At 42.7% G+C, this 15285-nt stretch overlaps 1 protein-coding gene across 1 annotated transcript in view; it reads right to left on the bottom strand.

Moving 5' to 3' along the window:
* crocc2 (ciliary rootlet coiled-coil, rootletin family member 2) overlaps positions 1-15285 on the bottom strand; it is a 271300-nt gene that overhangs the window by 130623 nt on the left and 125392 nt on the right. Inside the window, exons 10-14 of the mRNA XM_080185255.1 lie at positions 13704-13800; positions 10386-10484; positions 9499-9750; positions 4985-5184; positions 758-940 (exon numbers count right to left, since the gene is read on the bottom strand). Of these exons, the coding sequence (XP_080041381.1) occupies positions 758-940; positions 4985-5184; positions 9499-9750; positions 10386-10484; positions 13704-13800 (831 nt within the window). The remainder of the gene's footprint in view (positions 1-757; positions 941-4984; positions 5185-9498; positions 9751-10385; positions 10485-13703; positions 13801-15285) is intronic.

Here is a 15285-nt window from a genome sequence, read left to right as displayed (position 1 = left end):
GATCCCAATTACAGGTTCATCCAGGACTTCCAGGGTGGGGGGCATGCTCTCACTGACCTCTTGCTCAAAACGGGCATAGAATGCATTGAGCTCATCGGAGAGGGGTGCTTTGGAGCTGGCGATGTTACGTGCCTTCATCTTGTAGCCTGTTACGTCTTGCAGACCTTACCATAGTCGGCGGGGATCAGTGTGGCTAGCCTGGGACTCTAGATTGGTCCAATGTTGTCTTTTGGCATCTTTGCTGGATCTCCTTAATCCCATGGGCTTCAACTTTTAACAGGTCCATTATGCAGTCCTTTAACAATCATCTTTTGGAAGCTAAAATGTACCACATCAACAGCAATGCTCTTATCAACCCTTTTCATTATGTCAAATAACTCAATCACAAATCTATGCTTTTATTAGCCTGTACTTCCTAAATGCCAATTCATTTTATCTGAGAATATTGTATGTAAAATGTGCACCATTCTGTAGACCTGTAGTTATCCAGTCAAATTTTCTTCCCTCTTTAAATCAGGATTTTAAGATTTGCAATCCTCCTGTGCTCTGGAATCACAGCATGGGTTGTGCCCACCCTGCACTTCTGAATTACTGACTACATCAGCTATGGAGCACACCCAAAAGGAAATCTCCCCATTCCCTAAATCATTACATTGTGTGTACTAAGGTTAAATGGGGCTACAATCAGCCAATGCTCATTAGCTCCATCAATATTAACTTGTTCATGTGTAAACAATCCCCACAGCTATTTGCTAACCCTCTCTCAACTTCTTTCTTGGCTTGCTCCTTGTCTTTGTGTAACTCCTCCTTCTCATCTTCAAGATGATCTCGCTCGTGTTGCAGATCACTATTCACTGTTTTCAGCCGCTCCACTTCCAGCTGCAAGTTGTCGATTTGCTGGTTCAGCGAATGCACCAACTTTTCCAAATTGCCTTTCTCACTGAAAGGAGGAAAAAGACACAGGAAAAAGGACATTTTGAATGAATATTATCAACATTGCCTGTGACTCATAACTGTTAACAACAGAGAAGTGTCAGTATTCGTGTTCATGATCAATTATAGTGGCACAGATGCAATTCAGACAACTGGGGATTCATGTGATTGAGTGCTGCAGTATTCTCTAAAAGGAAGACGTAGGAAATACTGATTTCTTATAGCAAATGACTTTCTAACCGTTAGCTCTATAGATTGAAAATAATGGGCTAAAATTACAAAGTTTTGTGACCTATAATCTCTGGGAGGAGGGCAGGTTTGCTCACTTGGTTAGATGGCTAATGTTTGGTTCAGAATTAAAGCAAAGTTTCAGTTCCCATTCGAATTGTGGTAGACTTGAGGTTTGCCTCCAGCCCTGCCCTCCTTAACAAAAGACAATGACAAAGCACCACTGACAGAAGTGACCGAGAAAACAGCTCAGGATGAATCAGCCAAGGGTCTACATTTGGGCAGAAGACAAATGGAATGGAATTGGTGCTTCTGACAGTGCTCTAAATTCTTGAGTTAGGAGGTTGTAGGTTTAAGTCCTGCTCTGAGACTGGGGCACATAATCTCAGCTGATATTTCAGGCTGAAGATTTTTCTAGATGCAAGGACCGGTCACATTTGACCTAACATTTAGGGACAGCTTTGAGCTATGCACAGGTGTTGTCGAGATAGGATTGGAAGGAATTATAATTAGCAGTCCCCTGCTCTCTAAGCAAAATGTGTAAACCTTCTTAGTGAAGGTCTGCAAAGACCAAATAAATTTAACTGTTTAGTTTATTTTATTAAACCTTTCCTAAACTGGTTCAAAAGCTGATGAAATTAGGTTGACTTTAAATAGTTGTGCTTATTGCTGGAAAAGGGTATTTGAAGATAAACTTGTTTGCCAAGTTAGTCTGTTACAAAAACGTGGCACAACTGAAATCAATCTTCTGAAATGGTCATTGGCCTGAAACATTAGCTCTGTTTTTTTCTCTCTCTCTCCACCAGTGCCGCCTGATCTGCTGAGCATTTCCAGTACTTCCTGCCTTACATCTTCTGAAGTGATGTCGGTATGCATCAGAAGTCTCATGCGTAATCTAGGAGCAATTAATGTGTCTGCTCGTCCAGGGCATGCAAATAACTCTGAGCACAACATTCCTTTTTACTTTATAGGAAGGCTGGGTTTTGTTGGTGACAGGTTACACATTGGCTCTCTTAAGGGGACATGATTAAGATCTATAAATCAAATGTGACATTTATGAATTAATGGGAGTGGTTCTTCAGCAAGGTTGGATCTTTATTGAATTGTTTTGAAAATCAAATAAAGACTCTAGTTGGAATGTGAGGCAAAACACAACAATCTTACGAGGTGTTCTGTCCACTAAGCTGTACTGCCATCTCTACAAAGAGACTTTGAGTTTCCAATTGGCAGAAATCCATTTCCAGTTGCACAAGCATTCACATGAATACCCTCTACGCTCTCAGAACTAACAGGAAATGTTTCTTAATTTTATTTGGATGTACAAAGTAGCATTCTCAGTTTAAACCCATTTCCAATTAACTTTCTGGACAACAATGAGGAAATTGACTCAAATTCAGTGATGATCACTGGCTGCCAGCTGTGGGTCAGTGTCAGAAGGTTATGGGTCCAAGTTCCATTGCAGTTATGAAGCATAAATACCTAGGTTGACACAACTCTGTGGTACTGAGAGAATTCTGCATTATTGGAGGTGCCACCTTTATAGATGAGATCTTGACATTTCTACTTCATAGGAGATCTGCATGTCTGTGATCTCAGTTTGCAAAATACTTTAAATGGCTAGGATGGTGTGGGGGAGATGGGGAGGAATTGTATGGAGCTGCAGTGATTTTGCTCTCATAAGAACATAAGAACATAAGAAATAGGAGCAGGAGTAGGCCATCTAGCCCTTCGAGCCTGCCCCGCCATTCAATAAGATCATGGCTGATCTGTCGTGGCTCAGTTCCACATTCCCGCCCTCTCCCCATAACCCTTAATCCCCTCTCTTATCAAAAACCCATCAACCCGCGTCTTAAAAATATTTAGCGAGGTAGCCTCCACCACTTCAACGGGCAGAGAATTCCAGAGATTCACCACCCTTTGAGTGAAGAAGTTCCTCCTCAACTCCGTTCTAAACTGCCCCCCCTTTATCTTGAGGCTGTGCCCCCTAGTACTACTATCCTTTCTGAGTGGGAAGTGTCTCTCCACCTCTATCCTATCCATCCCATTCATCATCTTATACGTCTCAATGAGATCTCCCCTCATTCTTCTAAACTCTAACGAGTACAAGCCTAATTTATTCAGCCTCTCCTCATAGCTCAACCCCCTCAACTCCGGCATCAGCCTAGTAAACCTCCTCTGCACTCCCTCCAAGGCCAAAATATCCTTGCATAAGTACGGCGCCCAAAACTGCACACAGTACTCCAGCTGCGGCCTCACCAATGCCCTATACAGCCGCAGCAAGACCTCCCTACTTTTATATTCAATCCCCCTCGCTATGAAGGCCAGCATCCCATTCGCCTTCCTGACCACCTGCTGCACCTGCAAGCTGGGTTTTTGCGACTCATGCACAAGGACCCCGAGGTCCCTCTGCACTGTCGCCTGCTGCAGCTTTTCGCCACTTAAGTAATAGTCCTTCCTACCGTTATTCCTACCAAAGTGGACCACCTCGCACTTGCCAACATTAAATTCCATTTGCCATTTCCTGGCCCATTCGCCCAGCCTATCTAGATCCTTCTGCAGACTCTCCACACCCTCCGCACAGTTTGCCGTTCCACCAATCTTGGTGTCATCAGCAAATTTCGATACCCTACACTCAGTTCCCTCCTCCAGATCATCTATATAAATGGTAAATAGCTGAGGCCCCAGCACTGACCCCTGGGGCACTCCACTAGTCACCATCCGCCAATCCAAATAGCACCCATTGACCCCCACTCTCTGCCTCCTATTTGACAACCAATCCTCTATCCACGCTAACACCCTACCCCCAACTCCATGTCCCCTGACCTTCTGCAATAACCTCTTGTGAGGTACCTTGTCAAACGCCTTCTGAAAATCAAGAAAGACCACATCCACCGGCTCTCCTCTATCCACCGCCCTAGACACATCCTCATAGAACTCCAGTAAATTTGTCAGACACGACTTCCCTTTAACGAAACCGTGCTGCGTCTGCTCTATCAAGCACTTTCTCTCAAGATGCCTCGCTATTTCCTCCTTGATGACGGATTCTAACATTTTACCTACAACCGACGTTAAACTAACCGGCCTATAATTCCCTGCCTCATTGTGATCCTGCTGCTAGGGCACTATCCCAGCCTTGGAAGCAGAAATGGAGAGGCTGCTTGCTTCAGGGAAGCGGGCAGCCAATTTTCATATACAAAGGTCCAATTAGGGACCATTTTATAGTTAGCATTTGCTGTAGGCAGAGCAAACTCCAAAACATGGGGAGGCCGCCAGTTAAATGGAGGCAGCCTTCCTGTGGCAGCCGGAGTACCAGATAGATGTCCCTAAGACTAGCAGACCGGGAAAGAAAGAAGACAGCCTCCTGAATCCTCAACAATCTCCTTGCTGGAGTTTCCACTTTGATACTAATTTTTTTTGGTTTACTTACCTGCGATCTCCTACAAATCTCAGCAGTGTTTACTTCTCCAAGTAACGCTGCTGAGGTAATCACTAAGCAAGCAGCGTGGAGAAGTCACAGGCTAGATCAGGTGGTGGGTCTGCAGGCAGCCAATCAGCAGGAGGCTGCTGCTGACCATTGCAGGCTTGGGACTCACTTTTCACCGTTATTGGGGCACCCATGAACCTCGTGAAATTTAACCAATGTCTTCACTTCACAAGTGGATGGTGTCACTTGCAAAAGATGAAACCTGGATTCAGTTACCTCACTTTGATGATATCTTGAAGTAGTGGAAACCTCCATTTAAAGCTCATTGGCATATCCCTGAATTAAGCTCCAACAAAGTTTCTTCGTTGTGCCTTTTCCAAGCAGAATGCCAACGCTCACCTTCCAATGATTTCCAGAGAGGATCGGTAGCGGGCAGCATCTCTCCTGGCATCATCCTTGGCTCGGCTTGAATCATCAGCTTCATCTTTCAGCTTTACCATCCTCTGCTCCAGGAGCCTCCGTTCACTCTCACTCTCCCCCAGCTGCTTCTTCAAAGAGCCCACTACGTCCTGAACAGCATCCAATTTTCCACGAAACTCCTGAGGAAATGGCCACACTTCACTGGTTATAAACTGACTTGCTTCTTGCATAGCCGTTTCCAGTATATTATACAAGCAGAATCAACCTTCTAAAATTTCTTGCCGTCTTTTTAAAAGTCATGAAGTTTCAAAGAAGGATGTGCAACATCCATAAATTTCTGCCTTTACTAATTTTATTCACAGTTGCACCTGAGTAAGCCACTGAGGTTGATAACAAGAATGAATTGAACTGCTATCACCACAAGTCCAGTTGGTGTAACAGGCACAGTGAATAATGACTGAGCACTAAGTAAACTACAAAAGGGCATGTGTAGAGGAAGCTTTACTTTGTATCTAACTCATATTTCCCTGAGTTTCAGAGTCTCTGATTGCAGGGAGACCTTTATTCCAGGAAGAGTATTAACCCTTACTTGCCCAGCGAAAACTGGGCCAATTAGAAAATAACATGCTTGTTCCACTTATAACCTGACCATTGCTCATATCAATTTGTTGAGTTTGCAGGCATGACGTGACTGCCTAAATTCACGCAAGTTGGAGTCTTATTATATGATGAGGATCACAATGCAATTTTTAACTGGGCCCAAGTGGGGGAGTTGCATAGCTTTCCTGCAAGGACAAAGTAGTCTGTGGTTAATCTGAGGACAGAAATGGACTTTCAGTTAAGCCTAGAACTTTCCTTTGTAGGGGTGGGAGCAGTGGCAGTGCTCCTTTGGGCCCCATAAATTAAGTTTTTGCATCCCCTGCCCCAGGCCTTTCCTCTGTGAAGCCCTTCTGAAAACCTCGCTATGTGACTTATCTGGAGTCCTTAGCTGCACAGTCTTCACCTGCTCGAGCTCTATGTCCTTCCTGTAGAAAGTGGACAGGTGGTCTTTATGTCAGGTCTTACAATTAAACCTTTCCAATTCCTGCTGTCTTTGTCTGGCAGGAAATCAACCTGTTGGAGCAGTTTCCCAATGGAAATCCATTGTCAATTAAAATTGGCCTCTCTGTAACTAACCAATGCTGTACTTCCCTGAGTGTTTTATGGGACAGTGTTGGGGAGCTTTACCCTGTACTGGACCTTTGCAGTCATTTTCAGATTAGGAGTCTTTGATGGGGCAGTGTAGAGTAAGTTTAACTGTGCATCTAATCTGTGTTAGAGTTACTAGGGAATTGTCACAACTAATACTGCATTCAAAAGGTGCATAAGAAGCCTGCTTATCTGAAATGAGACTTATACTATGATTGAACATGTTCAGTGCACCCCACCCCAGCAATAGTGTGACAGGGACAGATATCAATAAATCCCTCCATAATAATGCAACATTGAGTTGTAATGTGATAGCTCACAAATAAAAACTGTGACTGGTACTGCCAGAAAGTCTGAGTTGCTGAGACAACATGCTCCATTACATGCATGTTGTGTCTGGAACTATGGACCCTGATGGCAGGGGCTTTCTTTTCATCTTCATGGTTGACCAGGAATTTCTCCCACTCTTACCACCTGCCTTTGGTGTGTATTGGAGGAACTTGCAGGATGATAATCAACCTGATTTTGCCATGTTATGAATGCACCTTCCTCGGCCATCATGGGACTTCAACCCTGAGCTCATGGCTCAGACGCAGAGATTCAATCCACTGTGTCACAGGACTTTCTAATAACTGTGAAGGGACCCTTTAAAGTTTTGATTTTGTTTTTTTCTAAAATATGCAGCTTTGTAGTGCCAGTGAGCTGTTGTCTATTAAATGTATAAAGAGTGCAATTGTGATCAAAGCAGCCAGGCCAATAACTCATTCCCCTGTTTGACAGGGCTGACAGGTAAAGGCTAATTGCAATGGCCCGAGACTTATAATACTGCTGGGCTAGATTTCAAGGCAACAGAGGAAATCCTTTAACCAATTTTTAACCCTTTGCCGCTCCAACCCCAGAGATCAGCATTAGACAGTTTAGATTGGGAATTTTGGTCTCATATGTGTAGCTGTCGCATTGGATTTGAGAAGCAAGATAATTGTTAATGCAATAGCACTCTGATTGACAGTGAGTTACAGCTTCAGGGTTCTGCTAAAAAAGAACACTGCTGTGAATTTAAAATCACAAAGGCAGTCGCCTTGTATGAAGCAGCCCCTAGTATGACTTGGGTGCAGTCAATGATGCCATGAATCTGTGGGAAACCTGCAACTCGTGTAGCTCTATTTGTACAGCTCCATCCTGCTGCTTCCTGACATCAAAAGAAGGAATGAAAGTAATTGCTTTAACCTCATCACTAATCTAGCACTACAGCCTGAGACTCTAACAGACCTATTGCTAACTTAAATTAAAGCCTTGCCTCTGACCTTGTGCTTTATTCCTATTTCCAGCAGCTGTAACAGTATTTCTAATTTAGTGTTATAATCCCAACTCTGACAATGTCTTCCTGCTTGTTGTGTATCCGCTCTGGGTGTTTTGCCTGACAAAATTATTCCAAGAATGTTATGAGTGCAGGATAACATAGCTCAACGTAGCTGACTGTTTGTCCCCTTTAGCTCAGCTATGCTGTGGTCAGTGTTAGCATCCCTACCTGATGTAAAACTTTGTTAGTGCAGATAGGGGTAAAGATTAAACTAGGGCATGCCATTTTATCAGTCAGCCTGTTGGATAAATCTACTTGATTTTTTTTCTCCTGTTCTGATATTGCTTCCCTCCACCTCACTCAGATTTCCCTTCACTGCACAGCCAAAGAGGAAATCTGCCATATGGTTTCTGACAATAGTTCTCCAGTTGTGTATCTAAGATGATCACCCAAGGTATCTCTCCCAGCAGTCCTCCCTCAGTAATCCCTGCTCCACATCTTACATATTAGCTTCACTAGCACGAAACTCCTTGTCTCCTGCTCAATGCTGAAGGAAATTCTTGCTTAACAATGGCAGTTAAAGGTTAACATCAGATAGTGCAGATTTGTTCACTCCCTCTGGGTCAAATGTGTGTCACACTAAATTAATGCATGATGCCCCACTAATTGCCAGTAAAATATTATTCAAATTCCATAATCCTTCTTACTAATTCTAAATTCGAATCACTCAACAGACTGAGCATCAAATCGGTTCAGCTATTTTCATCTCATTAAATGCAATTGTAAAGCAGACAACTTAAAATACTTTCCCTCCACCTTTTTGGATTGCAGTTCACAGAATTATTGTGCAATCTATTTTTTTTCCTCTCTTTTTAATAAGAACTATAAACAGGGTTGTCACAGTAGTTAAAAGGTTTCAGTGTTTCCGTGGCCTTCACATCTTTGCAACCACAGGTATGCATGGCTGCCTTTGAACTTCTGTGAACAAAGTAGAAGGTGGGAGGTGGGAAGAAACTACAGTCTGAGCAGTTTATGGATCATGCAACCCACTGCAAAGCCACAATTTCTTTCCAGGAGGTATGAGCAGGCATTCAGAGATAAGCTGTGCTAACTATTTAACCTGTTGTTGCCCTTCATCTCTTATCGAAAGAACTCTAGAGTTCAAGTAGCTATTGACAAAGACATGTCTCCTCTTAAATATCACTTCTTTTTTCTTTTAGTGTCAAATCTGTGATTCTCAAGGTGAAGAATATCAGGGCAAATTCTAATTTCAGCCATTTAGCACTGGCATCAAGCACTCACAAGCCAGTTACAGCGTATTTTAGATATAAAGGATACTACTGCAATAGCACTGAACTGAACCTCTGGACAATCAATTGAATGACTGAGTATAAGCAGTCAACCATGGCTTAGGATGTGTTACAACCTTCGTGGAGACAAGTAACTTTACAAAATGTACTCTCAGACATTAACTGAAAGAATTATGCCACAAGATTTCATGTTTTAAACAAAAATTGTTACAATGTAAGAGTCAAACAATGTAAGTGCTACTAACTTAGCACTAGTTTCAAAGACACTTACTCTTTAAACCCAAATGTCTCAGTAGCACACTTCCAGTTCTACTTCTAATTCCACCCAAGATTCCATATACATGATTAGATCTTGAGGGTTCCTTTTCTTCTCCCGAGACTAAACCAAGGTGTGCCACAGCTTTCAGAATTCACTTTGATTTTCTACAGTGCTCTCATTGTTCTGCAAGCTATGAGAATTCTTGGAGTTCTTTCATTAGCAATCCTTCAACTCTCCTTAAGCATCTCATAATTGTGGACACTCCAACTCTACAAGGGCCTCACCCACAGGTCCTGTGCAGTGACCTTCTAAAGACTCAGAAAGAAGTCTCACAACACCAGGTTAAAGTCCAACCTGGTTTTTTGGAATCACGAGCTTTCAGAGCACTACTCCTTCATCAGCACTCAGTTGTTTAAAGGTCTTCCTCTCTACTCACCTGTACCTGGAGTTGTCTTCTTTGTAGAGCTAACTGGACTGCAGACAATGTGGAATCACCAAAAGATGGTGACATGCTGCGTAATGGAGACTGGGAACGGGTAGGTGATCTGCGCCTGCGAGGGGAAGGCGTGCGCAACACTGGTGACCCAGACAGGTGGGGTGAGCTGAGCTTTCCACTACCAGTCTCAGTCACTTCGGCAGCTGCTTCCCTGGAGAGGGAGCGCATAGACTCGGCATCAGCAACAGCAACCTATGAATAAAAATCAGAATGACCAATGTAAATACTTACACATTTTAAATATTATCATTAAAAAAAGGTTACAGTTCCAGATCATCTGAAAATTCAAGTCTGAACTTACTTCTCAGCCCCCAGATGATATTATTTAATCTCCAAGTCAGGGATTATACCTATTACAAGATGGCCTTCAACATGCCTTCCATAAACAACAGGAAGACTGCCACTGCTGAGGAGGACAAGTTAGTGATAATGCATCATGATGAGCAGAAAACCCATTTAGGGTGGTTGGGGGTGACAGAAGCACCCCAACAAAGGTCTGGAAGTCTTCAATGAGACCTTTTAGCTAAACATGTTTCATATCCCATATACATCCCACTCTACCTACTGAATCTCCTTAAACAGCCCGTCTAACATGCCCTAATGTGAACTCTATCCCCTACTGAAGACCCTGGGGGAAAGTCCTGAATAAAGACTGCTAGTTCCACAAGGCAAGTTATAGATTATTCGCTCAGCCTTGTATCCCCAATATTCAACCTGAGCTGACGCTGTTTATAAGCGACCCTCTCTCCATGTGCTTCCATAACATTTTCATCTTTGAAGAGCTGATGAACAGATGCATTTCATGGATTTGACTCTTGTTTTTGTACCTGAGCAATGTTGTGTAAGGCTTGACGTAAGGATTCTGTCTCATTCCACAGAGCTTCATTCTCCAAGGTTTCACTTGTAATTTCAGTTTTTCCCGATTCCTGTGATCAGCCAGGTTTGAGAATTAGCAATCCACACATGAAGCAGGCGAGCTGTTAAAGGTTGGAGTGACAACAAATGCTTCCTCTCTTAACTGTTAATTAAAAATTCCCTGAAGAGGACTGACAAGCAGTCATATCAGATTAAAAAGACCATAATGAATTCAAGTAACATACATGTCGTTTCAAATCTGGATGACCTTTCATCAGAACTGAAAACAATAGAAAATAGGTTGATATTTATACTGCTGGGGTGAGGGGGTGGAGGGATTGACAAAGATGTCATACACAAAAAGACAAAAGGAATGTGGTGGTAATCATGGCTGAGAAGGGTGCTGATGGTGGCCCATGAAGAGATCAGAATGTGTTAATAGCAGAGTCACCGTAAGCAAAGTGTCAAAGGTTAACATGAGACATGTAATGGATGGCTAGAGTGGAGTGGGAGGGAGAGGAGACTGCAGGGAGCAGGAAAAGATGGAAAGCAAGATTTTAAAAAGGTGGAAAAATGAAACAATGGAAGAAATAAAAATAAAATAATTTATCATATAAATAAATAAGATAAAATGATATGAAGCAAAATAAACAGAAATGGGGTGAAGAAGAGAGTTCATGCTCTGACGTTGTTGAACTCAACATTTAAAAGGCTGTAAAGTGCTTAATCAGGAGATGAGTTTCTCTTCCTCCAGTTTGCATTGGGCTTCACTGGAACATTGCAACAGGCCAAGGATGAACATGTGGTCAAGAGAGCAGGTGTGTTGAAATGACAAGCGAAAGGAAAGTCTGGATCCTGTTTGCGGATGGGCCATAGGTATTCTGCAAAGTGGTCATCCTGTTTGTGTTTGGTCTCTCCAATGTAGAGTAGACCGCATTGGGAGCTGCAAATGCAATAGACCAGATTGAAGGTGGTACATGTGAAATATTGCTTCACCTGAAAACAAATATTTAGGCCCTTGGATGGTGACTAGGGAGGAGGAAAAGGGATAGGTGTCACACCTTCTGCATTTGCATGGTAAGGTGCAATGGGCAGGTGGTGAAGGTTGGGTTGATGGAGGAGTGGACCAAGGTGTCCTGGAGGGAATGATTCATACGGATGCTGACAGGAGGAATGAAGGGAAGATATGTTTGGTGCTGATATCATGCTAGAGTTGGCGGAAATAGTGGAGGATGATCCTTTGAATGCGGAGGCTGATATGGTGAAAAGTGGGGACAAGGGAGACCCTTTCCTGCTTCTGGGAAGGAGAGGGGATGCGAGCAGCGTTGAAGGCCTATGAGTATAATTTTTGCTTTGGTCTGACCCATCTCCCACGCCACTGCAACTCTAACACACCATCCTGCTCTCACATCCACATGCCCACTCTTGGCTTGTTGCAATGTTATGGAGATGCTGGCGTTGGACAGGGGTAAGCACAGTAAGAAGTCTCACAACACCAGGTTAAAGTCCAACAGATTTATTTGGCACTAGCTTTTGGAGTCTCAGGCACCTTCATCATGTGAATGAGGACTTATGTTCACAAACAGATCATATACAGACACAAACTCAATTTACAACTTAATGGTTGGAACGCAAGTTTACAGATAATCAAGTCTTAAAGGTAAGTCAGCCTGAATCTATGGCCGCTTTCACCATCTGGAACTGTCAGTCAGGTATTGTGACGGTTTCAGATGGTGAAAGCGGCCACAGACTCAGACTGACTTACCATTAAGACTTGATTACCTGTAAAGACTCGCATTCCAACCATTAACTTGTAAATTGAGTTTGTGTTTGTATATGATCTGTTTGTGAACGTTAAGTACTCACCTAATGAAGGAGCCTGAGACTTCGAATACCGTTGCCAATTAAACCTGTTGGACATTAACCTGATGTTGGGAGACTTCTTACTGTTGCAAAGTTCCAGTGAAGCCCAACACGAACTGGAGGACCGGCACCTGATATTTGATTTGGCACTTTATATCCTTCCAGACCGAACACTGAGTTCATCAAATTCGGAGCATGAAATCTCCCGTCCACCTTCACTCCATTTCTATTTATTTTATTTCCTTTTGTTTTATCTTTATTTGTATATCTTTCAAAAAAACCTCATTTCTTTCATTGTTTCATTTTTAACTTTTTAAAAATCCTGCTTTCCATCTTCGCCCAAGAATCGCAACATTAGCTCTATTCTCTCTCCACATAAGCTGCCAGACCTGATGAGATTTTCCAGCATTTTCTGTTTTGTATCAGATTCCAGCATCCACAGTAATTTGCTTTTAACATACACCATAGCAAGAACATGGAGAAAGCCATCTGTGTTGCACAAGGTTCTAAGCCCGGGGGCTTTGTTCAACTCATGAAAGAAAACTTAAAAAATCTTGGAAATATTTGAAAAAGCAGAGATAATTTTACAGTAGGAACAGATAAAGTAGCCAAACACATCTCAAAATTTCCATTCCGTTCTCCCATCCTCTGCCAAAACATGCTGCCTCTTGTAGGAACACACTTTCAAAGGTGCCGTTGCCTCTCATTAGACAGTGAGTGCTGCATGCTATTCCATCATGGAAGGCCTCAATGCCAAGCCCAATCTAAGGCAACTGCTTCAATGGTCATTCCTCAAGGCCATGCAGGTTTCACCTGATCTCTAGTGTCCAAAGAGACAGTGGTCTATTTGATCTCCCAGCGTCCCATTACCATGAGAATAACGACTAGAGATGGTTGAATATACTGTCAGGCATGGCATAACTACAACATATTGCCAGCCAGTTCAGTCAACATGCAGCAGAAAATAGCCCTGGCAGAAAAGATTTTGGCTGGGATTCTTCAATCTTGTTCATCCCGCCACTGCTGCCAGTGAGAACGTGGAATGTAGCAATCAGCCAAATCTCCATTCCCTGCAGCAGAACCAAAGAACCCCAGTCACAGGCGAGATCAGAGAATTCCGCTTGTTATCTTTAGAAGAAAATAATTTTTTTTCAAATTGTTTTGGTTATACTGATATTTTGGATTTGAAATATCACTTCCGTTACTTAGAATCATCTTTCAGTGGTTTGCACATTGCCACTTCCCTTGACAGTGGAATAGTGTTTTAAAATGAATACAAGTGACCTTGAATTTCCTGTCATGGTTGTATTCAAGAGTGTTTTGGACAATATACCCAAAGGGCTGACTGGACTATCCTGTTCCTAATTTCTTATGTTCTTTTGCTATTCACTCTACAAGGTTATAGAGTAGCCACAGCACTTATTTACCAACTTCTCTATGCTCCGGTTGAGTGACATGATTGTTCTCTCCTTTTCAGCATTCTGGATCTTCAGCCTCTCCGTCATGGCAGATAGCTCATTAATCCTAGAATAAGATCATAGAAGTAACAATGGGCTCCAGAAATATCAGCTAAAAACTATCCTTAAAAGATTCAAAATACTTCACCTAAATCGGGACTGTGAAAAAACTTCTGCTGACTGTCTCAAGGACTGGATATTCTACTAAGCTACTTTTTCAGGCACTGTGCCCTAACAGGGCATTAGTGATCCTGGACTTCCATTGGATTGGTCTATGTATATGTTTGGCAAAATACAGCAGTGGTTTGCTGTTGCCTTTTGCAATACGACTGGCCAGGAGATGCTTTACTGCCGGCCACTAGTGCATTGAAGGATTTATAGGCAGAAGTTTAACCTGTTTGACTATGTTATTCTGCACTTTCCACAACTATCAAGGCCTGCGATAGGACTTGAACCCAAAGGTATAGGCACTGTACCACAAGACCTCCTGCCCACCAAGTTATTTATTTCCTTTTTAGCTTTGATAGGGTGGCACAGTAATTAACACTGCTGCCTCATAGTGCCAGGGATCCGGGTTCTATTCTGGCCTCGGGTCATTATCTGTGTGGAGTTTGCACATTCTCCCGATATCTGGGTTTCCTCCAGGTGCTCCAGTTTCCTCCCACTGTCCAAAGGTGTGAGGGTTAGGCTGGTTGGCCATGCTAAATTGACCCTAATGTCAGGAGGATTAGCAGAGTAAATATATGAGATTACAGGAACAGGGCCTGGGTGGGATTGTGGTCAATGCAGACTCGATGGGCTGAATGGCCTCCTTCTGTCTTGTAGGGATTCTAAGAAGAAAGCAATTCTGAGCTATCTGATTAGTCTCATTCCCCTGTTCTCTCTCCATAAATCTGCATATCGTTTCATTTCAAGTATTCCTGACCATTAAAACTCATTGCATTGAAATGAATTTGTGGGTTTTGTTGCCAATGATTTAAAATCTGTATCCAATGGTTATTGACCCTACTGCCAGTGAAAACAATTGCTCCTTTTCACTCTGTCAAAACTATTCCTAATTTTGAAAACCTCCATCAAATCTCCCTTTAACCTGCTCTGCTCTAAGCAGAACAATTCAAATTTCTCCAGTCTCGCCTTGCAATTTGAAGTTCCTCATTCTTGATACCATTCTAGTAGATTTCCTCTACACATTCTCCAAGGACCCTGGAAACTTTGTCAACTGCTTTGGTTCACTTCCTCCTATTTTAAAGATTACACATAAATGCCAATGGACAAAGACCCTTCAACCTCTGTCGTAAATCACAATGCCTCTTCCACAAGGGGACATTTCAATATTCAACTGGCTCCATGAGGTCCTCTTGTGGTGTAAAAATTCACTACTTCAGCAATGCAACTTTAATTGGACTGTGACAAAATCCCTGAGCAGAGTGGAGTGATGAAATGCTCTTAGATTTTGGAGTAGAATACCCAGAAATGTATTCTGTGCCACAATGTAAAGTCCACCAAAGATGGTTGGCCAGATCGAGGGATTTCCTTCACACACCGTCCTGGA

The sequence above is a fragment of the Carcharhinus amblyrhynchos genome, chromosome 3 (genome assembly GCF_965287045.1).
Source record: "Carcharhinus amblyrhynchos chromosome 3, sCarAmb.v2.hapA, whole genome shotgun sequence".
NCBI lineage: Eukaryota > Metazoa > Chordata > Chondrichthyes > Carcharhiniformes > Carcharhinidae > Carcharhinus > Carcharhinus amblyrhynchos.
Note: the sequence above shows the minus strand (reverse complement) of the source record. Positions and strands in the feature narration are given on the sequence as shown.